The sequence below is a fragment of the Panthera pardus genome, unplaced genomic scaffold (genome assembly GCF_024362965.1).
Source record: "Panthera pardus isolate Hobbes unplaced genomic scaffold, ASM2436296v1 HiC_scaffold_16, whole genome shotgun sequence".
Classification (NCBI taxonomy): Eukaryota; Metazoa; Chordata; class Mammalia; order Carnivora; family Felidae; genus Panthera; species Panthera pardus.
This window is the reverse complement of record NW_026526721.1, coordinates 139,483,294-139,510,579: the sequence shown is the minus strand read 5'-3', so window position 1 is coordinate 139,510,579 and position 27,286 is coordinate 139,483,294. Positions and strand designations below refer to the sequence as shown.

Below are 27,286 nucleotides of genomic sequence, written 5' to 3'. Positions count from 1 at the left end.
GGGGGAAACGTTATCAAGCTCCTGAAGCATGGAAGACATGAACTAAGGAAGAGTCAGAATTCAGTTCCTTGAATCAAATTTAAAATAAAACTTTAAGAATTGGGGCGGGGGGCAGAGCCATATCATTTTCACATTGAGGAAGGCTGAAATGCAGAATGTAATGTCTGTCTTATTTTTCGTAAAGAATATGAGAAAATACATTTTTACTTTTTAAAAGTTAGAGACAAATAAAAAGAACCCTAGCAATCACAGAAGATACCAGCTCCTTTTTTTTTTTTTTTTTTTTTTTTTTTTTTGGTCTTTCAAGTAACATAGCCTTGATTTGTTATGTTAAAATCAGCCTTCACAGCCAGTTCTGATCACACACTTCACCCTAGCCCCTAGCCCAAGAGGAAGGGAAAAGTAGGTTTGGAAATCAGCCAGAGGGAAAGGGAACTGGCAACCAGGGTGTTGTGCCTTCTCCTTTGCGACCAGGGTTTCAGCATAATTAAAAGTCGATATCTTTTCTTGTCTTTTGGGGGAAGGGGGTGTGGGTCGCTGGCTGTTTCCACCAGAAATTCCACTTACATTCCTAAGTACCCAAACAGCTTGAGTCTGGGTGCCCTGTGGGGAGCACAGTCAGACTCTGGGTCTGTTTAAATAGAGTCATTCCCTGGAGTGTCTGTCCTGTGCAACCCCTTCCACAGGATTCTTTGCTTGACATTCTATGTGCCATCTTTACAGGCATTGTATATCCGAAATTTGCCGGTGTGTTTGCATCAGAGTTGGTTATCATGTCCAAGAGGATAAGAAATTCCTGGTTTTGAGCCAGGATCAAAGAGATGGAGTATTTTTGTCCTGTTCAGTTTTGTTTTTGATTGCACATGCTCTTGTTCTAAAGTCATAATATTGGTGTTGCAGAAAAAAATATTAATAACTGAAGCAGAAACTGTACATAGAACTGTCCTTTCTGATTCTGTTTTCATAGCCCCTCTGTCTCAGGGATAGGAATCTAAACCTTTTTTCATGTCCTGTAGTTCTTCTGACTTCATGTGAATAATTGTGTAGGCATTAGAAATGGAAATTAAATGGTAAGGTGGGGGATGTTTGAAGTGACCCACATCAAGAGGACTGGATTAAAAAGAAGAGTTAAGCCCCAAAGAAATATGATCTCTAATTAGAATTTCCTTGGCCTCTTTTAAAGTTAGAGAAGGATTGCTATACAGTAGAGTGGACATGGGGAGATTCCAAAGTCTGCCCAGAAAAAAAAAAAAATGTTCCATGAGAAACAGGTACCCTTAAGCCCTAGAATCACACTCAGTCTCTGGAAAGGCAAGCAGGAAAGGAAACCAAACAAGGGGAAGATTCATGAGTCTCCCAACCACATCATCACTCCCAACCACAAACCTGAATGTGAGATGATCATACACTATTTCCATTTCTTTCTCAACATTTCCCTCTCTTTCCCTTCCTGCCCTTCTACCTCCTCTCTGTCTCCCCTGCTCCCAACTTCCCCTTTACCTCTCCCTCACTCTCTCTTTGCTGCCCCTCTCTTTCCTCCCTTCTCTCCCCCACTAGTTTAATTTGTTTAATTTAAACACATATGATTAGTCCACCCAGTGCAACAAGTGTTGTAGATATCATGTCTTTAAAACATATTATTACTTAAGAAGTTAATGCTTCAGATTTTTCTATAATGCTTATGTAATGTAGGGGTGTTGACACAAGGTTAGCATTTCAAATTAGGCACTGCTACCCGTATACTATTAAGAGACACCACCGGTCTAGAAAACAATAGAACTACTATTTTTTTTTTTAATGCAAAGCACATTTGCTGTTAAAAAGGTTAAATAAAAGTGCCTCTTCTCAGTGTCTAGAACTGGAAGCAAAGTAAAGAAGAGTAGTAATTTCTAGACCTAGTCCAAGTGCAGACAAAAGCATGAGCTGACTCTTCTTTCCTTTCCCTTCTTTGCCAAGAATTAGATAACTGTCTTGTCAAAAGCCATGTCCTTCAGAAGTTTCACCGGACGCCCTAACCTCATCCTACAGCAACCACTGTGATTGCTCACGTTGAAAGCTAATAGCAGGAATCCAAGGCATTATGAGAAACTGATGTCAGATGATGGACAGGCTTGTGAGAAACTATTGGTGCTGTTTATTTCCTGCATATGGAAATGTCCACCACCTTGCATCCCTCTATAAATACTTTCCCACAAACTCAAAGTTTTTTTCTCAGCTCTTAGCATTCAGGTGCATTGAGCCTGAGGTCCCGTTGCTTTCTACTCTACCACCTGCTCCGGTCTAGCTTGTATGATATGACCTTTCATCTTCTTATACTGATACTAAGTACCAGTGCTCACTTAGTGTCTATATTCTTCCTTTTCCAGATCTTCATGACTGCTGAGCTTCCGTGCGCTGTCCTTGGTACTACCCTCATCTCCACTCCCTCTGTACTGTACTGGCTGCTTTAGAGAATTGCCTGTTCTCCTGGACACATGTGCTTTTGAGTGGTCACCCCACCCTCGCCCCATTTCTTCATCTGCAGATACTTCCTGCCATGTTGCCCTGTCATCTTCTCTCCACGTTCACCGGCCTTCTCAAAGCCTTCTGCTTCCAGCCACTCACTGGCAATGATTCCCTGCTCTCTACAACCACCAAGAGGCTCCTCCTCAAAGTTCCAAACCCTTTTCCATGCCTTATTAGATCAACACTAACTCCACCAACTCCTCCCTCCCCACAGGGAAGATTCTGGCTTCCCTGCCCGAAAGGGAAATTTTGATTCTGGCTTTTGTGCTTCTATCCACACCCTCTTTTCCAGAAATCTTGGCCAGTTTCTCCATGGATCCTTCTCTCTGCCATACTTCCCCAAACCAATGATGCTCTTTTCCCAGCTACCAGCCACTGTCACCCATACCCCAGTATGTGCCCTGCCATTCTCAGCCTGCATCACTTCAGGTCACTAACTCAGCTCACAGCCCATAAGCTTCTTCTACTTAACCAGCACCACATTTCTTCAATACCCCAGCTCCCAACTGGCCCTGGCTTCAAAGGCAGGTATCCCTTGTTTTATACAATAGTGCTGAATCATTTGTGTGAACCACCTTAAAATTTTTTTTTATATAGGTGCACCTGGGTGGCTCAGTCAGTTAAGCATCTGACTTTGGCTCAGGTCATGATCTCACGGTTCATGGGTTCAAGCCCTGCATCAGGCTCTGGGCTGAAAGCACAGATCCCGCTTCGGATCCACTGTCCCTATCTCTACCCCTCCCCTGCTTGTGCTCTCTCTCTTAAAAATAAATAACTTTTTTTAAAATTACATAATACATATTAGACCAGAGTTTCTCAACCTTGGCACTATGGACATTTGGCATTCAATCATTGTTGTAGGGCTGACCCATGCCTTGTAGGATGTTTAGCAGCATTCCTGCCTCTATATATGACATTCCAGTAGCATACAACTGCTCACGCCTTGTTGTGACAACCAACAGTGAGTCCAGATATTGCCAAATGTCCCTCTGGGGCAAAATCACTCCTGGTTGAGAACCACTGCATTAAAGGACATAACATTTAGAGAATATCTGCAGTAAAAGGATCTTTTTGTAATGTAAAAATCTCTCCTCAGTTCTCATATTGAAAAGTCTAGATTTTTGTACACCGAGTTGTTTCAAAATGGATCACACTTGAACATATATACATATATATGCATATATATATATATACATATATATAGGCAACATGCTACTTACATATATGTGTTAAAGTTCATTCCTATAGTCTGGATTTGGGTTCTCTTCATCATATACGCTTGTTTATAACTCTATCTAGATCATTAGCACCATGAGGGCAATAACCTCCTTTACTTCACACTCTGTGAAGTACACATCTATCATGACTCCGAGGCATACCTGCAGGGAGACCAGTAGAGTTTACACAACAATGATGTTATCCTGATGACAAATGCAACCACTCATTCCTCTTGATTAAACATCAGTCTGAAGAGCTGATAGTCCACATTTTTAGAGCCATAACCTTGAATCTCATTCTGAATCAATTTCCAGATGAAGAAAAGGCACCCATTTTTCTCAAACATGCAGGACCTGAAATAACTGTGGAAGCCCAATGCCATAGATTAACTCTCAGTATAAAATCAGAGGCAATTAGTGCCCATTTCTGGTGACCCTTTCTGCTCTCCTCCCCTCCCACTCTTCTAATACATTACACCTTCCTATTTTCTAACCCATCCCCTCTTTTAAAATGGGAAAAGACCACATTAGTATCGGAGTTCTAAAACTCCAGTGCCTACAAGTGCCAGAGAGTTGATATTAATGAGAGAAAGGCACAGTTGTTTTATAAAGACTGCTGAACTTAAAATTTTAACCAGTATACATATTGTGTATGTTATATGATAAAAATATTTTTAAATTTCACAAAGAAATATACTCTCTCTCCTTTTCCTTGAATTACTTTTGTCTTCCCATTTTTGACAAAAATTAAAATTGTGTGAAATATTTCTTTACCTATAAAAAGATACAATAAACACAAATGGCATTTATAAACATAAATAGCCTCAGGGTTGGGGTGTAACAGGGAGTGGTGTGGACTGTGATGAACTAGAAAGTATATCTCTTTCTTCATAGATGGACTGCCCTTCTCAGTTTAGTTGATCATCACCCTGTGCGAATTTGGACTCAGTATTGCCAGATCTTCTGATTTTGCACATGAAGCAGGAAATCTGGATGTCATCTGAAATGTTCTGGTTTTAAAAATTAGCTGAGATTTTTGAACGCTCCACAATCCAAACACTGTGGACTGCCAGTGTGTGTGCCCCTTTGATTAAAATCTTGACCGAAACTCATTATACCAATCTATTCCCTTTCCTAGTGATTTGCATCGTCAAGTGTTTTAGCTCTGATTATGGATCAAAAGGTTATGTCAGCTACTTTACTTGAGTCTACAGAGACAGGGACAAGAAAGTTTAGCTAGAGACTTGTACATGAAACTGGACTATGAAACTTAGTCCTAAAAATGGATATATTTTAGTTTCAGGAATTTTTGAGTCAGAAGAAATAATCTCAAACTTGCTTTGCCCCTTTTCTGTGCTAAGATTTCCAGACGGTGGGATCCCAGAGTCCCTTGTCATCATGTCTTCTCCCCTTTTCTGAATCAACAACTTCTATCTGGTCCTCCTCCTGCTTCCTTTTCCCTTCTCTCCCCACGGTGGTTTAGAGTTGGAAGACTTAGGACTCCATGTTATCCATCCCCCAGTAGCAAGGGCCTAGCCAGCCAGAGGGCAAGGAGGAAAGCAAAGATGTTCAAGGATCCCATCAGGGTAGTGGGGAACATGGAAAGGTGGTTGCTGTTCTGGGGAAAGATTTGGTGAAACGGGAATTTCTGGGGCAACTCTGCTGGAAATGTGCAGACTGCAATGAAAGAATATCTTTAAAGTTAATGCCATTTCATGTTTGTACCCAGTGTCTTACCCACTAGGCCCATGCATGTTTGTTAAATAAATAAATGGCTGGCTGGCTGGCTGGCTGGACAGATGGATTAATATTGTGTTTATCAGAGAGTCAAAATAAACATGATGCAAAACTTGGTGCTTAATACTAAAAATTAAATGTAAAAGGATCAGCATTAGTATGTTGGGAAAAGATGAAGAGATAAGCCATTCAAGATTTTTTACGTATATAAAGAAATGACATGGGGAAGAAGGTGCTAGTGGGGGAAAAAGTTTAAATCAGAAGGATCTGAGCTGTGGGATGAAGTGAGAAGGTTCAATATAAAATTGAAAGAATTAGGGGCTCCTGGGTGGCTCAGTCAGTAAACCATCCAACTTTTGATTTCAACTCAGGTCATGATCTCATGAGATGGAGCCTGCTTGAGATTCTCTCTCTCTCTCTCTCTCTCTCTCTCAACTTCTGCTCTTCCCCCCTCTCTAAAATAAATAACTAAAATAAAATAAAATAAAATTTAAAGAATGACTCAACTTGCCAAAGACTTAGCTTCCTTAGGGGTGTTAATATATAGTCTCATTTGATAACCTGACCCAAACTAGTTAGGATCTTTCGATGGTTTTAAGTTGATAGTTCCACAAGATGAATCAGCAACATGGACCTCTCTAAACTGTCCAAATTATTTCCCACCACCAATGATAACCACTGCTCCTTTTAGACAGTTTTGCTTGGCAAAGGGCCCTATACCAAAGGTAAAATTGGCCAGATGGGGAATGGTTTCTGAACTCTGCTCCTCTCCCTTCTGTGAGATCTACCTTCCCAGGCAGCACCTTGTGCCATTAAGATTAATCTGCCTTATGTTCTATTCCCTAAGGGTTGTGTGTTTCTCCTCCAAGGACCTGAGATGCTATAATTTACTCAAGAGAATTAAACTAGACAGCCTTCTGATTTTACTCATACATGGGAAAGGCTTGAATCTAGTGCAAACCAAGAAGCCAGGCTTACTGCCTGTTGCATGATTTCCAGCATAAATATACACAACTTTGCCTTTTCACACACCAAGTCCCTCTGAGAATCAAGTTTTTGAAATTAATGTTAGCTACAACATGGTTAAACCTTGAAAACCTTAGGCTAAGTTAAAAGCCAGTCACACAAGCCACAAAATGTATCATTTCACTTGTAACAAATATCTAGAAGAGGGACATCTGTAGAAACAGAACATAGATTTGCGGTTGCTTAGAGTAGAGGGGGTGAAAGGGATAGGAGGAATGGAGGTGACATCTAAAGGTACAAGGTTTCTTTGGGGGATGAGGAAATTGTTCTAAAGTTGATTGTGGAGATGATTTCACAACTCTATGAATATATAAAAAGCCATTGAATTATATGGTATGTGAATTAGATCTTAAAGAAGCTGCTAACAAAATAGGTTGAAAATGTTAGTAATATTTTACCATGTCAACCTATTCTACATGCAGGATAATACTTGGCAATTAAGCAGACATTGCCAAGTGTCAACTAAAAAAAAAATCTCTAAGTCTTTGTTGAACAAACAGATGGAGTTTGCTTTCATAATAATATGCTTGATAAAGTGGCAGCATAGTTTATTAGTCTAAAAAAATAATACATCTGAGCATGTAAGAGCTGAGGAAAACATATCACCCTTGGATTACCACATATTGGTCTTGTTTTATGGGGTGTTTGGTAACGATGTTTTTTCAACAGTCACTTGGGATAATGTGCAGATGCAGTTCTCAAATGAGCAGCATGGCTTCCAGGGTTCAGTTTCTCATATTTGTTTCTAGACGGAACCAAATACGGACATCTATTTAGTGTCCATTCCTGGTGACAAAATTTGCACTACATGTGCATTTTCCTTAGCAGGGCATAGTGGCCAGCATGTGGGTTATTTGATAAGCATGGAAAAGTAAAAAGATGGGAACATGGAAATAGGAGAGCAAGAAATGGTAAGTTCCCTGGGAGAATTAGTTAGCATGTGATGTTGTCAACTATACTCTAATCTTAAGAGAACCTCACCTACCTATTAATTATATGTGGGATGTTACTCCCTGATGGAAGTTATCTAATGATGAACAATGGACTTATGCATAATAATTGATGTATCATTGCCTGTGGTGGCTGTTTTGGGTAAAGATTATGGTTCTGAGTTATATTTTAGAGAAAAGAAAGATGGGTGGGGTACACGGGTATGACCATGTGAACAACTGCTACCAACTTAATTTCTGTAAAAGTCGTGATGATTTTACTAAAGACATATTCAATCACCTATTCATCTACCCACCAAAAACATAATCTAGGAGAAATAAGAGAACAAATCAAATCACCTATCAAACTAGAGTCAGAAAATGTAAGACGCCATTCCACTCACAGATTGAATTATCATTGGATTCCAGGATTCACAAAAACCTAAAGGTCAAACAGTTCAACTATGTACATAAATTGCTGAACGATAATTCAACAATTTATAGGGAGGGAGAAGTTTTCAGTATCCTACTGCCAACACCAGAAGATAGAGCAGGCAAATCATGAGGTAGAGTGAGAAATGGTGAGGGACCTACATCTTAACTCTGGTTAATATTCCCTGCCCCACCCCAAGGCATGTCCCACAAGCAACACAGAGTCCAACTGTATTACAGTTGGTTCCTGAACATGAGAAGCAAGTGGCCTGTGCCTCTTTCTCCTTTATCTCTACCATGTGCACCTGATACCAAGAACTGCAAAGTCTTCATTCTGATCAACTGTACATAACCTCTACTATAAGAGAACAGGAGATAGCTTTCCTAACATGGATATATTTACTCCATCCACCTTTTCCAGGAAGCTGTGTGTTTTATTTTTTGTATGATTTTCTCATTTATTTGCTTATTTATCTTTATGTGTTTATTTCCATAAATTTGTGATTCTAAAGCTATGGTCTTGGACTTACATATTAGTAATAACAAACATAGTGGGGGTTTTTTTTGTTTTTTTAATATGAAATTTATTGACAAAATGGTTTCCATACAACACCCAGTGCTCATCCCAACAGATGCCCTCCTTAATACCCATCACCCACCCTTCCCTCCTTCCCACCCCCCCATCAACCCTCAGTTTATTCTCAGTATTTAAGAGTCTCTTATGGTTTGCCTCCTTCCCTCTCTGTAACTCCCCCCACCCTTTGTTCTCCCCCCTGGTCTTCTGTTGAGTTTCTCAGGATCCACATATAAGTGAAAACATATGGTATCTGTCTTTCTCTGCCTGACTTATTTCACCTAGCATAACACTCTCCAGTTCCATCCATGTTGCTACAAATGGCCAGATTTCATTCTTTCTCATTGCCAAATAGTATTCCATTGTATATATAAACCACATCTTCTTTATCCATTCGTCAGTTGATGGACATTTAGGCTCTTTCCATAATTTGGCTATTGTTGAAAGTGCTGCTATAAACACTGGGCTACAAGTGCCCCTATGCATCAGCACTCCTATATCCCTTGAGTAAATTCCTAGCAGTGCTATTGCTGGGTCATAAGGTAGATCTATTATTAATTTTTTGAGGAACCTCCACACTGTTTTCCAGAGTGGCTGCACCAGTTTGCATTCCCACCAACAGTGCAAGAGGGTTCCCTATTTCCACATCCTCTCCAGCATCTATAGTCTCCTGATTTGTTCATTTTAGCCACTCTGACTGGTGTGAGGTGATATCTCAGTGTGGTGTTGATTTGTACTTCCCTGATGAGGAGTGACATTGAACATCTTTTCATGTACCTGTTGGCCATCTGGATGTCTTCTGTAGAAAAGTGTCTATTCATGTCTTCTGCCCATTTCTTCACTGGATTATTTGTTTTTTGGGTGTAGAGTCTGGCGAGTTCTTTATAGATTTTGGATACTAGCCCTTTGTCCAATATGTCATTTGCAAAGATCTTTTCCCATTCCGTCGGTTGCCTTTTAGTTTTGTTGGTTGCTTCCTTTGCAGTGCAGAAGCTTTTTATCTTCATGAGGTCCCAATAGTTCATTTTTGCTTTTAATTCCCTTGCCTTTGGAGATGTGTCAAGTAAGAGATTGCTGCGGCTGAGGTCAGAGAGGTTTTTTTCCTGCTTTCTCCTCTAGGGTTTTGATGGTTTCCTGTCTCACATTCAGGTCCTTTATCCATTTTGAGTTTATTTTTGTGAATGGTGTAAGAAAGTGGTCTAGTTTCATTCTTCTGCATGTTGCTGTCCAGTTCTCCCAGCACCATTTGTTAAAGAGACTGTGTGTTTTAATAATTGGGTTACTTTGTTGTTTAAACATTACTTTGTGTTTTAGAAGTTTGTGTTTCTGTGCACACACAAGCACATGCCACACACTGTCACACATACTAGTCCAAGATGAAGAAATATCAAAATGCTACAGTTCTTATCACTGTGGTGGAGAGTTGATAGGTAAATTTGCTTTTTGTTCATTTTTGTCTTTTACTTTTTCTATCATGAACTGCACTACTTGTATAATTTTTATGTAAAAAGAAAATTTATGAGAAACTATACACACGTTGCTTTTGATTCCTAAAGAGTGACCATTGAATTCCATTGGTGTTAGTTAAGTCCAGACTATCTCTAGCCATTTTCCCTAGGACTCTCCCCCTCCCACATTTGGTAACTAGTTATTTCTCCGGGCACAGAGCTCTGTTGGAATATTTTGCGTTATTTCTTTCTATGGAGGGACTCCCAAAACTGTGTTTGGAATAAATCAACACCTAGTGAGTCTTCCTGTAGATTTTGTTAGATTTCTTATTAAATTTGAGCCACAGCACCATCAGCTACCTAGCAGACAGTGGTATATACAACCTTGGGACTTAAGGTTAATGATTGTGTAAAGGGGAATGGGAAACTTACCCAGAAGCAAACACTCTTGAGTTAATGGATAGTGGTTTATATAGCCCCAAGTAGAAAGTGGAGCACATAATATAAAATTCAGACTGCAAATCTCTTCTTTTGGTGATGGCATCTTAATGCCTGGTCATAGTGATTTTCATTTCTCTATTGTGAGAAAATGGTATTGCCCTTAAGCTCTCTTTAGTCCTATCTCACTGTATGGAACCTAGTGATCAGAGCAAAGAAAGCAGGACCAAGTCCAGTTGATTAGTGAGCATGCATCCCTCAGATCACTAAGTGTTGGATGAGTGTCAATCTGGATGTCTTAGTTTTAATGAGTGGAATCTCATTTTCTTTACCAAAAATCAAACTTTCTAATGAACTTTTCATTAGGCCTGATATTTGGGCTCCTGCCTCTGCATTATCACCTCTTTGAGAAATCTTTTCTGAGGTCTTTTAGCTTTCTCAGGCATACCTCCAGGCTTCAAGTCTGCTCATCTGCAAGTTCCAGATACATCCCTCCTCCTTACTTTCTCCACCATTGGTCAATGGCAGAGATCTTAAAAGCCATGATGCCATCTGTCAGAGGAAGCAGGTGCTAGATAGACAGTGGGGGTTCAGCATGAATGTTCTGATCCCTGCCCTCTAGCTGGAACTGTACAAACGTATAGTGAATCAACGATTGTGGTCAAAGAGAAGAAAAACTCAAAGGTAGTTATAATGTAGATTATAAAGGACTACTATCGGGGAAGCACAAGGAGTTTATGGGAGCACCAAGTTTGACGTGAGCTGGGGGGTAGACAGGAAGGCTCCTCAAAGAGTTTCCCCTTTGTGATTCTGGACATAGCCCTAACCCAGTGCCTATGACATTATATGCAGATGATCTGTTATTGATCTGAAAGAATTAAAATTTAGCCTATCTTTAGACCCTTAGCACATTGCCTAGCACATTGTATACCCACATAAATATTTGTCAAATGGAACTGTTCTCTTTTACTTCATTTCTTTGTTTTTGTAATAACAGCTTTATTGAAACACATTTCACATACCAATAAAATTCACACATTTAAAGTGTACAAAACGTATCCATGAAAAACCATTGTTTCTAGTGGTTTTTAGTATATTCAGAGTTGTGGAACCAACAACACTATACAATTCTAGAACATTTTCATCACCCTGAAAAGAAACTCTGTACCCATTAGCAGGTAACTTCCCATTGTCCATCCAGGCCTTCTTCCTGACTATGACTTGCCTGCTTTAGACATTTCATATAAATGAAATCATACAATATGTGGCCTTTCATGTCTGGCTTCTTTCATTTAGCATAATGTTTTCACGTTCCATCCATGTTGTAGCATGTGTCAGTACTTTAGTCTTTCTTCCAGCTGAATAATATTCCACTGTATGAATATACTACCTTTTGTTTATCCACTCACCATTTGATGGACATTTGGGTTGTTTCCAAACTTTGGATATTATAAATAATGCTACTTTGAACATTCATGAATAGGTTTGTGTGTGGACACCTATTATCAGTTCTCTTGGGTATATATGCAGGAGCGGAATTGCTGGGTCATATGTAAGGTTATGTTTCACCTTTTCAGGAACTGCCAAACTCTTCTAAGCACATTTTACATTCCTACGAGCAACATATAAGGGTTCAAATTTCTCCATATCCTCATCAACATTTGTTATTGTCTGTCATTTTTATTATGACCATCCTCAAGGATGTTACATGGTGTCTCATTGTAGTTTGGGCTCTGTATTCCTGTACGGTGATGTTCAGCGTCTTTCATGTTCTTTCCTTCATTTTCACCTTTTCTGTTCACACCAAAGAATGACCAGGACTGGAAATTTAACACAGTCTTTTACACTTATGCTTACCAAAGGAAGAAACCATGTCTTAATTTGTTTTTATATTCTTAGCACCAACCATTGTGCTAAGCACCTAGTAGATGGTAAATAACTGTTTTCTGAATTAATGAATAGATGAATGATTGAATAAGCACATCCCTCATTCCAGCCCCCTTTTTGTCTGTGAAGATCCCTCCCAGAATTCTCTTTTTAGAAATGTCTGATGAGATTTTTCAAACTCTTGAAGTGAATTCAACAGATGACTCATGGTTGGCATGATGTAAAAGTAAACTAAGAAAAGCTGTGATATTTAAGAAGATAATCCTGTACATTACCAGATTACTCTGAAGTCATTTGTCTCCTTCCCAAGAGGGACCATCTTTCTAAAATAAAATCTGAGCAAAGTAATTTCTATGAAATTGTGAAAAGGACTCATTTTCTTGTTTTCTTTATGGATATTTTTTCTGAAAAGTAAGCCCTCTCGGACCTAGTTTAATAAAGAATCTATGAAATGTCATGGTAAAACATACAGTAAGTCATCTGTCATTTCAACCTGGCTAATCTTTATTGAAACCAATAAGAGTTTACCAAGTCAAAGAACTTCACAAGGTGCTGTGATCAAAGGAAGGAATTATTTTGTTATCTCAGCCCCTCCCTTCTCCACGTCCCAACAAAGCAGACCTTATTTTGACTTTTTGCACTTATCTAAAGCTGTGTGCATCTGTGGTAAACCACTGATACCAAACGAAACTGAATTTGCCCTTCAGAATCAGTTTCTTGTGTTTGGACACTGTCTACAAGTGAAGGGGAAGAGGCGAAGACCAGTGGGAAGTGGGCTGCTTCTGTCTGTGTTTTTAAACTTTAGTTTCCTGGGCCAAGGAATTTAAACTAATAAACCAACAGGACACTTAACCAAGAGAGTTACCATAATTGGACTTTATTTTTTTCTTTTTATTTTTTTTAACTTTTTTTTAACGTTTCTTTATTATTAAGAGACAGAGAGAGAGACAGCATGAGCATGGGAGGAGCAGAGAGAGGAGGAGACACAGAATCCGAAGCAGGCTCCAGGTTCTGAGCTGTCAGTACAGACGCGGGTCTCCAACTCACAAACTGCTCATGACCTGAGCAGAAGTCAGAGGATTAACTGACTGAGCCACCCAGGCGCCCCATGGACTTTCTTTTTTTCTTAATAAATAGAGCTTCTATTATTTCACACTACCCAGTGTTGTTGGGTTTTGTGTCATAATGTCACAAGTTTAACCAAAAATAAAAATTTTAGATGGCTTGTTCATTCTACTTAAAGTTAACTGTCTATTTTTAGAAAAATATCATCATCACTTATACTAGAAGTTAGGAGATCTGGCTAGAAGATCTATGCTTTAATTTCTAGTGTGACCCCTAGGAAGGCCAAGCAAACTTCTGAAAACCTGTTCACCTCAAGAGTACTTGACGATCTCCAAGCTATGAAGTTTTCTGAATTTATTGCATGGTACCTTGCGTCCAAAGTCGATCCAGTCTTCTAAGAAAAAGTTCTGAAATAAGCCTTACAAAAGAGATTGTGTTCTCCAGAACCCAGAGCATTCCAGACATCTCAAATCTTGCCCTCTCTGCATGATTTATTGGATCCAACAGACTTCAGATATATTCCTACCTGCACAGCAAGAGTGGTCACACCTATTTCTAAGGCATTCGGAAATCCTGGGCCTAGTATCAACTCTATACGTGTGAGATAAGATAGTGGATAAGTATAAGATACTGAGCAAGTATATTACATCAGGGAAAGACTTTAAATTTTTTCTCATTTAAATGTTTTATTTACCTTTTACATTTAAAACTAAATGATCACAAGATATAAACCCCAATACAAAAGTTGTATTCAAATGTATGAAACAGTTTGATCCTGCCTCCTCCCTGCCACACCTTACCTCCTGTCCTCTTTTTATCCTCCTCCACTCCTCCAAGCTAGGGTGTGTCTTTGACTTGAACATGATATTGTTTTCTCACGTTCCTTTTTTCTCCTTGTCACAGGGTACATCCCCAGTTACTTAGACAAGGACGAGCTATGTGTAGTGTGTGGTGACAAAGCCACGGGGTATCACTACCGCTGCATCACGTGTGAAGGCTGCAAGGTAACTGCCCTTGGACCAGTGAGCTCAGCACCCAGCCCAGCTCCTGTCCCCTCCCAGGATTCCAACAGAATGCAACAAGAAGTTTAAGTTGAAATTAGAACCAAATTCCAACATTCACAGCCTGTTACCATCCAAGTGTCTGGTTGTCCTCCTCATTTTTTGGCATTTTCAAGAAACGAATTTATTTTTTTTTTTTTCAAATCAAAAACAACTAAATAAAGTTTTGCAAGAGTATAATGTCTGGCTTTGAAGACAGGGAGAGAACTCATAAGATGAAAAGAAATTAGGGGCGCCTGGGTGGCTCAGTCGGTTGGGTGTCCAACTTCGGCTCAGGTCATGATCTCCCAGTCTGTGGGTTCAAGCCCCATGTCAGGCTCTGGGCTGACAGCTCAAAGCCTGGGGCCTGCTTCAGATTCTATGTCTCCCTCTCTCTCTGCCCCTCCCCCACTTGTGCTCCCTCTCTCCCTCTCTCTCTCTCTCTGAAAAATAAATAAACGTTAAAAAAATTTTTAAAGATGAAAAGAAATTAATAATATTCTCACTTTGAGTTTAAAAATGCATAGATATTTTATAATATATTTTCCCAAGAAATGACCATTTCTCCTCCTCTTTTATCAGCAGTAGTTGAAGAGACAGGATTTGCTCTACTCCAGGCTGTTAATCTGAGTAAATATGTTCACTTTTAAGGGTTCCATTAAGGAATATCTTTGAGGCTACTTACAGTCAATTGTGTTCTGAAATTACTCACATTGGCTTTCTGCACAGCCTTCAGCCAATAAGTAAATTCTGGGCATCCATCAGCTAATTTTATGCTCTACAGTCCCATCTTCAGGAAATACCTGACAAGAATACACCAGTGATGAACACTTCACTTCCCGAAAGTGAGCCTAAATTTGCCTACTTACACTCTTCATCATCAAAATTAAGATGAGCTTTTTGGCAAATATCTTTTGGTCCAACAACCTAGCCTCGAAAATAAAATCCACTGTAAAATAAATAAAGCTTAACCCAGGGCTACATCCAACGTTCAGCTAATGTTTTATAAATGAGGAAGTATAATAAGTCAGGGAAAGACTTCTTAAATTTTTTCTTGTAGAATGTTTTATTTACTTTTGTATTTAAAACCAGATGATCACAGGATGTAAACCCTAAGGCAAAGATTGTATTAAACTGTCTAAAATAATTCGGTCCTCCCTCCTATGTTGCCCACCTCCCCTCTTCTCCTCTCTTCCCTTCCTCCAACTAACCCCCCCTTTTCTCCTAACCTTTGACCCAAAACCCCTAAAATCAGCATGTTAGCTTGGTTTCAAGATAAGGTGCCCCATTTCCCTAGTGGAAGATCTTCCATGAAAATTCCCTATTTTTTATCCATAAAATTAGGAAACCCTTAGCGGAAGCCTGCTTAAAGTGATGAAAAGATATATCCATTGGAATCAGGCATTTCTAAGTTCCCAAGGCCTTATATCTGCAAGGCTGTTTTTTGTAATGTGATGTAGTGTGCTTTCATTCACTCAGACCCCTTTGATCTAGAATGTGTACCTTTTAACAAAGACAATGCTAAAGTTTGCTATTACATCTATGAAAATAATGTCTTAAGGAGTTTAACGGAACTGATTACAAATAAGTCCTGACTATTTATTAATTTGGGGGACTTGCAGACTGTCTCTTGAAAGCACACTTTTATTGGCTTGATTTGAAAGTAATAAAACTGCATTAGTCTAAATATATTCTCTCATTCTGAAAGCTCAGTAATTCAAACAGGCCTTTTTTCTAAATTAGCCCCAATTCATAAAGCTTTGCCTATCTGATTATGCAGCATTGAGACTCTTTCAAAAATCAGTTACTAATGGTAAATTCTGAATTCTGGAAGAGACTCTAATGAAAATTCCACTTAATACTCAACTCCCAAAGTGACTCTAAATGTGCCTTGCAGAGAACTTAATGCTTATTAGTGATTGACCTAAACAAAGGGAGAATCAAGCCTATTAACCTGTGTCCCTGCTTTATGTATGTCTTCATGATGATCAAGAAATCCACTAGCCTCTTTTCCCAAGATCACAGGATGTTTAGAGCCTGATTCAACTGAGGTTTACTTAAAAGAAATCATGTAGCAAAAAGCTAGATTTTTCAGCTTCTATGCCTTTATCTCAGATCAGAATCCTGTTTCTAGGATGGCCTCCATCATAAAACCAGAAAGCAGCTCTCCTGGGGTGATCATGCATTTAATGTAAGGACAAAGTATCTTGGAAAAAGGCAACAGTTTTTTGAATGAAACCATTTTTAAGAGTGGCCAAAGATGAAAAAGGTCATGCTTCACATTCTGTTTATTCAAACCTACAACTTTAAAATATTTCTACCCCATACTTGCAGTGTATATGGGGGGAGAAACTTTTTTTGCCCATTTTCCCCCTGAAGACAGTAAAAATCTTTTGGAGCTGTTGTGTCTGTCTTGATGAACCAGTTTTTATGAATCTCTTACAGAAGGAATGGTGATACTTCCCCACAACAAATTATTTTTCTGAGAAAGATTCACAGCTATTATAAGTTGCCCAAATATTGAACCAGCAGAATGACACTTAGCTCCTTATCACACTAATTAGTGCATCATATCAGACCACTAAGAGGATCTAGTCCTTCTCAAAATGCAGAGAAACACGTCTGATGTTGACTTCTAAAAGCAAAACCCCATCTCGCCAACAAATCATCAATGACATATATGTCCTTATCTAGTCCCTGGGGCACGTCTTTTGTTAGTTCACCTCTAAAAAGATTTTTTACAGGTAGACTACATTAAACATTCTGTATTCAGTTCACTTGCAGAAGTTAGTTTTTGTCCCTTTTTAAAATTAAAGGACCTAGTACCTTTACATTTACACTTACTCCACTCCAGTGGCCCTTCATCCTATGTCAAATATGCTTTTATTATAGCTTAGGGGTCTTAAAGGGATCTGGTCTACGAAGAGCCCAAGAAAAGCCATCAGAGATAAGCCACAGGGAAGATGTCACTAGGAAAAGCAGAGCCTGCTACCCCAACACTTTTCCCAAAATAAGCAATGTATAAATTATTTCATTCGCTCCATTTAAAAGTTCACAAAGTAGCTTTTTTTGGAAAAATGAATGTCACCCCTGTGTCTGGGACACCACACCTGATCCTCTCCTTAGCATTGTCTGACTCCTCAGTATGCTGTCCTCCCTCTAAAACACGAGACAATGTCACAGTATGTGAGAAAAGGGTCTCCCTAACTTCAGAGTACCAACTTTCCTATCTTCAGAGCATCATTCTCCCCAGATGCCCTGGACTTTGGTGCTGCCACCTCTGGGGAGACCTTGCCTCCTCCAGAAGGAGGTATGCCACCCAGTCCCTCTCCTCCCTGTCTGTGACACATGTCTTCTTGCCAGGAATCTCCAGGTCTCTTTTGCTCTGCAGGCAGGCGTAACCCTTGAAGGGTGGATTGGACAGAGGGTAGCAGAGGTGGAATAGGGAGGTTCACAGGGGAGCTGGTTTTTCAGTTCTGTGACATGCCCAGGGAATTCATGCTTTCGCAGAATTTGCCCACCTTGAATACCCAGGGAGATACTGCTGACATGTCAAACAGCTGCCCATGTGTGATTGAGTGAATCTTATATAAGATAAGAGTATATCAGTGTATATCAACATCATTCAAACTAATGGATTCAAGTGTTTAAGGACACAAAACCCAACTATGTGACAGTTTTCCTGTTGAAACTTGAGCAATAGAAATGATAAGGGATTTTGCACACATACCCCAAAATCAAGTCCATTAGTTTCGGTTATTGTTGTCATTTTTCCATTGTATTCTGTTTCGTCCGATATAAAATTCTACCTTTGACCTTTTCATTACAAGGAAGGGCTCTTATGTCTGAATAATGAATATGCAAGGAGTATGTATACATAATCAAAGCCAAGGAAAGTTAACCAGGATAATTCAAATTTGGGCTTAATCTAGGTCAGCTGGTATTTCAGTCCCACTATTTACGTAACAAAATTAGAGGTCCCTTTAAGCTTTAGTAGATAATATCCTTCAAAATGTGTTTCTGCTTTGCTAGTCTACTAAAACGGATAAAATGAAGGCAAGGGGGTACTATTTATAATCTGTTTATCTGTTCATTTAAATAATACAGTAAAACTGAACTCAGTTTATATCATATAAGCAGTTAAGTAAATAAGACTTAGAGTCTGACTCCTGAGCTCTAGGCCAAGTTCCACAACGTACTTACCACATGATTTGGGGCAAGTGATTTAACCTATTCGAGGCTTAGTTTTTTAATCCCTACCATGGAGATATTAAGAGTACCTACTTCATAAGGTTGTTAGAAGAGACAGAAGGATATGGAAGGTGTCTACAGCCCTTTGCAATGTACCCCTCACGATAAGTGCCGTCCACCACCATTAATGCCTACAATACAGAAACTCCATTGCCAAGACTGGAGTATCATGTCCAGGAAGGTTCTACTATAACACGTCTTGAGGATATTTGTGTCACCTAAACCTGGACTAAATGGCATGCTCAGCAGCCTTTATGGTGGCACTCTCCCATATCTTAAGAAAGGAAGACACCTACTGATCTTCAGGGTATATGTCTACTGATACTGGAGAAAAAGAGTACTATGAAAGGAAAAACCCCAATGCATTAAGCTCTGAGAAAATCTGGGTAGAGAATCTAGAATTTTCTATTCCCCAAGTACTGTTATTTCAAGGGTTATCTGAGCTGGTAATGGACATTGCAAGAGTCAAAAACAAGAATTAAACTAAATCTCTGAAGGTCATTTAATGCATCCATTTAATCACCAAATGATTAAATTATTAATTAATAGAGTATAACAAGTATCCAGCTCTCTTATTCTCCAGCGCAAAGTGTAGCAAGGTTCTTCACAGCTTAATTTAACAACATAATTATGACACTCTATGAAAGGAAAGAATATGATTTATTTTTATTACTCAATGTTTAGAAAAAATAAAAATGAACACTAGATTTCCCCATTAACCTCTTTTCCTTACTAAATGCCAAAAAGATATTGACTCTATAGTCCTGGACATTTCCTTCAGCTCAGATATAGAATTCTTTAGATTCAGTTTGGGCTAACTGTCCTATATGTGAATAGGTAAAGGTACAAGCCCATGCATAGGAAAGGTCAAAAACAATCCATCACAGTTATGTGGACACAAAATTCTGAAGTCATTTATTTCTAGGAAATATGAAACTGTTGTCTTTGGTCTTTCTTTTTCATGTAGGGTTTCTTTAGGAGAACCATTCAGAAAAATCTCCATCCATCCTATTCCTGTAAATATGAAGGAAAATGTGTCATAGACAAAGTTACGCGAAATCAGTGCCAGGAATGTCGCTTTAAAAAATGCATCTATGTTGGCATGGCAACAGATTGTAAGTAATCTTTTTCCTCTTTTTCGTATTCAAGGAGTGTTGATTGGGGAAAGGTTTGGTTCAAGGAGATCAACTGGGCAGAAAAGAAATAGAGGCTCATGTGGACAGAGGGAAGACCTGTAGCACTCCCAGCGACCCCTCACTCCCAGTCATTGCTGGGTGCTTTCCATCCTACCCCTTCCCTAGCAACTCCTAACTCTCAAAGTATCTAGACGACAGGTAAGGGAAAGTGAGTAAATTATCCCTAGCACATCTGCAGGACTATTAGCAATACTTTGTTTGCAAGAGAGTATGAATGAGCGATCTTGTCCATTCACCTGGATGAGGTGTGGTTTTACACACAACATTCATGTGGTGAGAGCCTTGTGGACTAGTCCTAATATTTTTCAAAAGAAGAGACAAGAATTTATTTTGTGGACATTTTTGGAGATGGGGCACTGGCAGAAAACATTGTGTTCAGTAATTTCTGAAGAATGTGAGGTTGAGTGCTATATAGCATGAGTCATCCTGCAGTTGGGTGTTTGTTATATTTTTAGCCATAAAAACATTCTAAGCTCCAGTCCTCCTACCCAGTTTTCAAAGTGCCACAGCATATGGCAGTGAGATTAGCCATTGGAGTCTCTTCTTCTCACACTGTGCAAGGGATTTACACCAGTTCTTTTAATTAATCTAATAATAAAATAAGAATTGTGTCACTCAGAATGTGTGGCCTCCATTTTGCCAGGCGTCAGGGTTAATGACTTCTATTGGCACAAATGTTTGCACCTCAATGAAAGCCTCTAACTTTTAGTTTTAAAAAAGAGAAGAAAAAGAAAGAAAACCAAAAAAAAAAAAAAGGAGAGAAAGAAAAAAGAATGCAGTGAGGATTTTCCTCATGAAAGAGGAAATAATCATGGCTCACATTTATGTGATAAAAAGGGTTCCCTCCACTAGAACAAAAAAATCTGTGAAATGTCCTGGTTTTCCCATTAGAGAAGACAGAATGGGGAATCTTTAAAAAGGAGGAGGGTTGTGTGACAGCTTTAGGCTGGAAATCCTGGGTTAATCCCCACCTCCGGCTGAGTGTGTTCTTTGTCTTTATCTTTTAAAGACTTTAGCCACGGCCAACAATATGCCTGATAGGGATGTGTGAAATGATTGACCTAGAACCAAATATTTAGATGTGCCACTATAAGGAACTGTTACTATTGAGTATCCATTTCATTCTTTTATTGAGAAGTTAAAGATATGAATATTTATAAGGTTAAAAAAAAGCTCAGTGTTAATCTGGACTGGGTGGAAATTAATTTTGAATGCACCCTATGAAGCATTATAAGAGCTCAGGCTTTATAATCAGAAAAACTGTTGGAGTCCCATATCTGCCACTTACTAGCTGTGTGACCATCAGAGTTAACCTCAGGTTTCCCTTCTGTGAAATTTATTGCCTACCTTGCAAGTTGTTTTCAGGATTAAATTAGATAATGCATGTTAAATGCAACAATCCCCAGCACAGAGGAAGCATTTGGGAAATGGGGCTATGAATACAGCCCATTTATTAAAGGGAACAATCTCTTTAATAAGGGAACCTAAATGACTAAACAGGGCTCATTCCCATTTCCCACATTTGCCATTGCTCACCTGACTTTGACGATCCAATCAAGTCTAGATGATCTGGGATTCATTATTCTGTTTGTGGATTAGCTGAGTACTTTTGGTTCTCTTCTTCCTGCTATGTTTGCTTTTTTTCTTTTCCTACCAGGTCACACCTTCATCAAGAAATGGCTCTAGGACAGTGATGTTGTAGAACTGGAATCAGGAGTCCTGGGTCTTGCCTTGGCTCTGCCATGAACTTGCTCTGTGACTTTAGGCAAGTCATGATCTCTCTGGATCAACTTCCTCCTCTGTGACAGGAGGGAGTTGGGCTAGATAATACCTAAGGTTCTTTCCAGTTCTAAATACTATGACTCTGTAGCATAAAACCTGAGCCTTTCCATTCTACTGATAGTTACTAAGAGTCTGGTGAAATGGCTTAATTTTGGAAATTAACCCCAGAAATATAGGCTTCTTTTTCCTGCCCTTCTTATTTCCCCATTGCACAAATGGTAAAAGTCATGGCTATATTTACTGACCACATGTAGTGCATTATCACACTGAACACCCTCTGAAGTGGGAATTATTGAGCCTATTTTATACAGGAAGAAATGAAAAAGCTCCAAGAGCCTGAGCAACTTGCCAGAGGTCACACAGCTAGAATGTGGTAGTCTCAGGATTCAGACCCAGCTCTTTCTAGATTCCAAAGCCTGGGCTCTTTAACCACCATTGAGGATAGACCAGGTAGAGACTAGAGCAAAGTGAGTACCTGTGCAGCCTCAGATAGGTTGAGCCACATTTCAATTAACACTTAAGAGAGCTAACAAAGAGGGGTGCCTGGGTGGCTCAGTCAGTTAAGCGTCTGACCTTGGCTCAGGCCATGATCTCACAGCCTGTGGGTTTGAGCCCCGCGTTGGGCTTCTGTGCTGACAGCTCAGAGCCTGGAGCCTGCTTTGGACTCTGTCTCCCTCTCTTTCTGCCTCTCCCCTGCTCACACTCTGTCTTTCTCTCCTTCAAAAATAAACACTAAAAAAAAATATTTTTAAGAAAGCCCTATTTATCTGAGGAAGGGGATCATTAGCCTCCTGTTTACTGCTCCAGAACTTTTCTTTAATAGGAAGTTCTTTTTACTAAGAGCCACTTGAGGCAAAGAAAGGAGGAACAGAGAGACCCTAAGAGTGAAGTCAGATAAATGGCTAGACGGACTTATCTGTGAAGCCGTGGATAGAACAGATTTTACCTCCCTCTGCTTCATTCTTATTTAGGCTCACCTTCTGTGGAGTTGGGATGCCCAGTGTCCAACTCCCCCCAGAGCTTTTTCTTGAAAAGCTGGCCAGCCATTGGGAGTTTGGCCCTAGGTCTCGTGTCAGAGACAAGCTAGTTGATGGCAGTTTGCTGCTGGGGGGAGAAAATACCCCAGCACGACCCACTCTGCAGGACCCGCTAAGCCATCTATGCATGAGTGGTCCCCGCCCCTGAGGCTCCTGGGTGCACACGCAGTCTGCCATGTGTCTGGGAGTGTCCGTGTGTTTTGTCTCATCTTTCCTCCTCTCCCAGTGGTACTGGATGACAGCAAGAGGCTGGCGAAGAGGAAACTGATTGAGGAGAACCGGGAGAAGAGACGACGGGAAGAGCTGCAGAAATCCATCGGGCACAAGCCAGAGCCCACAGACGAGGAGTGGGAGCTCATCAAAACTGTCACGGAAGCCCACGTGGCCACCAATGCCCAAGGCAGCCACTGGAAGCAGAAACGGAAATTCCTGGTAAGGCTCCCCCACACAGCTAAATATCAGGCGCGTGCTTGGCGTTTTCTACTCAACTCAGTCCTCATTACCCTGGGATGCTGGTGCAGTTTCTTTTTGGAAACTGCAGTTCCAAGAAGTCAAGCGACTTGCAGAGTCAGAATTGGAACCCAGGTCTGTCTGAGAACAAAGGTCATTCCTATGATCGATGGCTTGTGAGTCACTAAATTCTAAAGCAGTTTCTTAGTGCACATTATCTGTTTGCTTTTGCTGGTAATAAGGCCAGCCTTGAATCAACTCATCAGTAACATTCTTTACCTGCCAGCTTTCCCTTCTTATACCCATTTCTTCTCTCAGATGCCCATGTAATACAGTTAGTCTCCTAAACTCACCCTTTAGAATATCCCCTTTAGAATAACCCCTAGAGGGGCGCCTGGGTGGCTCAGTTGGTTAAGCGGCCGACTTCGGCTCAGGTCATGATCTCGCGGTCCGTGAGTTTGAGCCCCGCGTCGGGCTCTGTGCTGACAGCTCAGAGCCTGGAGCCTGTTTCAGATTCTGTGTCTCCCTCTCTCTGACCCTCCCCCATTCATGCTCTGTCTCTCTCTGTCTCAAAAATAAATAAACATTAAAAAAAAATTAAAAAAAAAAAAAAAAAGAATAACCCCTAGAATGAAGGGTCCTATATCTCAAATATATGTGTATGGCAGTAGAAGTCAAGATGTTTAGCTTAAAATAAAAGAACTCAAGTCCAGGAAGAGAAAGGGAATGGGGGTAAGGAGAGGGTTTGGGAGTGGGGATATAGAGAGAACACAGGCATCTCCAGACCCTTGGAAGATCAGTGTTTGATGTTTTTATAAAAACTAACCATTGTGAAAGTCCTTCTCATTCATTTCTCCTTTGGACCTCAAAATGCTTTGGGTTGGGCTAGAACTACTATCCCATTTTAGAGATGTGCAAACCAAGCCAAAGGCCTTATTTGGTTCACCCAAGATCACACTACTAGGAAGTGGCAGCCAGGCCCAGAAGTCCAGGCTGTCCACCCACCTCACCAAATGGACTGCCCCCACCACCACCATCAGCTGGTGTTTGAGCATCTCAGAGTCTGACCTTGCCCTTAATTTATAATGTGAACCCTTTATGAGCACCTCACTGAGCCCCGGCAGCAGATATTCTGTGGGTCTATTTGTATCTCCAGGTTACATTAGCATTCCTTCCCATCTGAACAGGAAGGTATAGTGTATAATTGTCCTCATACCTCAACATCACCATTATAAGGAGATAGTCTTTTTCATGAAAACAGTATAAAAATAACTGAAAAGAAAAATCTTACCCATAAGCTACCTGCCCTCAATTACTTTCACTGTTGTCATGAGCAGGTTCTCACATACTCTGTTGATGGCATCCATGAACAGTAATGTTAGCAAACACTTAGATGGCTCTTACCAAGTGCCAGGTACGATTCTAACTGCTTGCTGTACATTAACCTATGCCAACCATGTAGGTAAATGTGGGTAAAATCTCCATTTTCCCAAGCAGAGAACCGAGGCAGAAAAAATTAAAAGGAAACTTACAAAGCTCCTTTTAAGGTAAGTAGTGGTGATGGATCCTGCCCAGCCCCAGGATCCATGCTCTTAATCACCACACTGTACAACCTGGTCACCTATCCAAACCCAAAGAGCCTTTGAAAGAGACATGTCTTTGGAGGGGCCACCTCTTGGTGCCTTGATCTTAAATCCTCAGGACTACTCTGGTATATCTGCCAGGAATGAGAAAATATGAATTCTGGATAGATAGATCAATTCTAATCCAATATATTTAGGGCATTACAAGAGATAGTCCTGCCTACTCCAATCCTAAATCTGTCATCTCCCCAAACATGTCAGCCATAAAAGGAGATTGTGAAAACCACTTCCAGGCCTGATTTCAGAGTAGTGACTAAGTAAATTTAGTGGAAGATTTGGGGCACATCTGGACTTCTGGGGAATTTTGCATTTCAATTTTCTCTACTCCAAAAAGAGAATGAATACCAGCCTAATTAAACCGTTTCCATGGTCACTAGGGCGCTTTTTCCAGACTCTAAAGATCTGTTCTTTTACTTTAAAAAACATTTATTGAGCAGCTACTGTGTGCCAGGAAGTGAATAAGTCAGCTCTATTCCGATGGAGGGAGAAAGACAGTAAGGATTAACCAAAAAGATAAATGCAGGTGGTGGTATGTGCAATGAGGGAAATAAACATCCGGATGGGACAGAGTGATTGAGAATTGGAAGTGGAGAGAGACTTCACTTCTCCCAACAGGGTGGTCAGAAAGGTCTCTCTGAGGAGGTCACACAAGCTGTATCTGAAAGCCAAAAAACAAACTGTAGGGGCACCTGGATGGCTCAGTCAGTTAAGTGTCTGATTTGGGCTCAGGTCATGATCTCATGGTCGGTGAGTTTGAGTCCCTCGTCAGGTTCCCTGCTGTCAGCGTGGAGCCCGCTTTGGATCTTCTGTCTCCCTTTCTCTCTACCCCTCTCTCATGCTCTCTCTCTCAAAAATAAACATTAAAAAAAGAAACAAACAAACTCTGTAGGGTAAAGTACACTCAGATCTCTTCATGTCTCATGGTCTCTTTAGCAAAGATGGCATGATTGCTAATGATTAAAAACAGTGAGGTCTGCACTTTTAGCTCAAAGGCTCCTTATGCTTTTCATCAGTCTACAGAAGGAACCAAAGAAAGTATGGCACAAAATGATTTGCCATTAGTTTTTTGTCAGGGCCATGAGGTTATCCAGGAACAAGAGTTTTCTTCAGGAAGTAAACATTTACAGAGCAACTGTTTTACCCAACAATCTCCCTCCTGCTGTGGAGCTGACATGAAATGTATATTTTGTAGATCCTTGTTCTGTTCAAGAAATTGCCCCTCTTGGTCCAAATATAAAGAACTGCTTCTCTAGGCCTTTTTTTTTTCCACAGGGGTGCTGGGGTAGATCAGAACACCTCCACAGTCCCATTTGTCTCTACAATAAGCTTCATTTCTATCATCCAATCCTCTTCTGTGCCTGGGATCACCCCCACATCTCCTCAGCGGAAGGACCACGTTCCATTCAGTACTGTGACTTCAGTGTCTATCACACGTATGGTTGAGATGTACAGTAGCTTTTCTTAAAGATGGCTGCCATTAGAGTCTTTCTTGACTATACAGCTCATTCTCTCCCATGGAGATGTGGAGTCCATTCTTCTCTCTCATTGAATGGGGGCTGGTGTGTGATTCCTTTAAGCAACGGTATTTAGGGGCACCTGGGTGGCTCAGTCAATTAAGCGTCCAACTCTTGGTTTTGGCTCAGGTCATGATCTCATGGTTTTGTGAGTTCGAGCCCCGCATCGGGCTCCATGCTGATGGTGCACAGCCTGCTTAGGATTGTCTCTCTCTCCCTCTCTCTTTGTCCCTCCCCCACTTGTGCTGTCTCTGTCTCTCTCAAAATAAATAAACTTAAAAAATATATATATATATTTTATTATATATATATAAAATATATATATAATGAAATATATTTTATATATTTTATTTTATATAAATATTTTTAAAATATTTATACAAATTATTTAAAATATTTATATAAATTGTTATTATATTTAAAATATTTAAAATATTTATAGGGGCGCCTGGGTGGCACAGTCGGTTAAGCGTCTGACTTCAGCCAGGTCACGATCTCGCGGTCTGTGAGTTCGAGCCCCGCGTCAGGCTCTGGGCCGATGGCTCGGAGCCTGGAGCCTGTTTCCGATTCTGTGTCTCCCTCTCTCTCTGCCCCTCCCCCGTTCATGCTCTGTCTCTCTCTGTCCCAAAAATAAATAAAAAACGTTGAAACAAAAATTTAAAAAAAAAAAAATATTTATATAAATTATTTAAAATAAAATATTATTAAATATTTTATTTTATATGAAATATATTTTATATATTTTATAATATATATTATATATAACAAAATATATAATATGTATTATATATATATTTATATATATATATATATATATATATTTTTTTTTTTTTTTAAAGGGGGCAACAGATTTTAGCACAGTGACTTTTAAGGCCAAATCCAGTGCCAAACCAGACACCAGAAACATGAGTAAAAAAGCCAGTAGATGACACCAGCCTCTGCTGCCATCTGAGGACAACTGTATGAGGGACCCCAAGTGAGAACCACCCAGATGAGCCCATCAACTTTGAGCATCAGTAAAAATTTGTTGTTTTAAGCCAGTAAGTTTTAGGGTAGTTTGTTACACAGCGTAGATAACCAGAACAGAACTCAATAAATATTTGTTAAACAGAATG

General features: G+C 40.0%; 1 protein-coding gene across 13 annotated transcripts in view; it reads left to right on the top strand.

The window, feature by feature from the left end:
• THRB (thyroid hormone receptor beta) overlaps nucleotides 1-27,286 on the top strand; it is a 385,312-nt gene that overhangs the window by 331,402 nt on the left and 26,624 nt on the right. For all 13 annotated transcript variants that reach the window (XM_019422929.2, XM_019422927.2, XM_019422926.2 and 10 more), the window contains 3 exons: nucleotides 14,162-14,262; nucleotides 19,517-19,664; nucleotides 22,791-22,996. In XM_019422929.2, coding sequence (XP_019278474.1) covers nucleotides 14,162-14,262; nucleotides 19,517-19,664; nucleotides 22,791-22,996 — 455 coding nt within the window. The remainder of the gene's footprint in view (nucleotides 1-14,161; nucleotides 14,263-19,516; nucleotides 19,665-22,790; nucleotides 22,997-27,286) is intronic.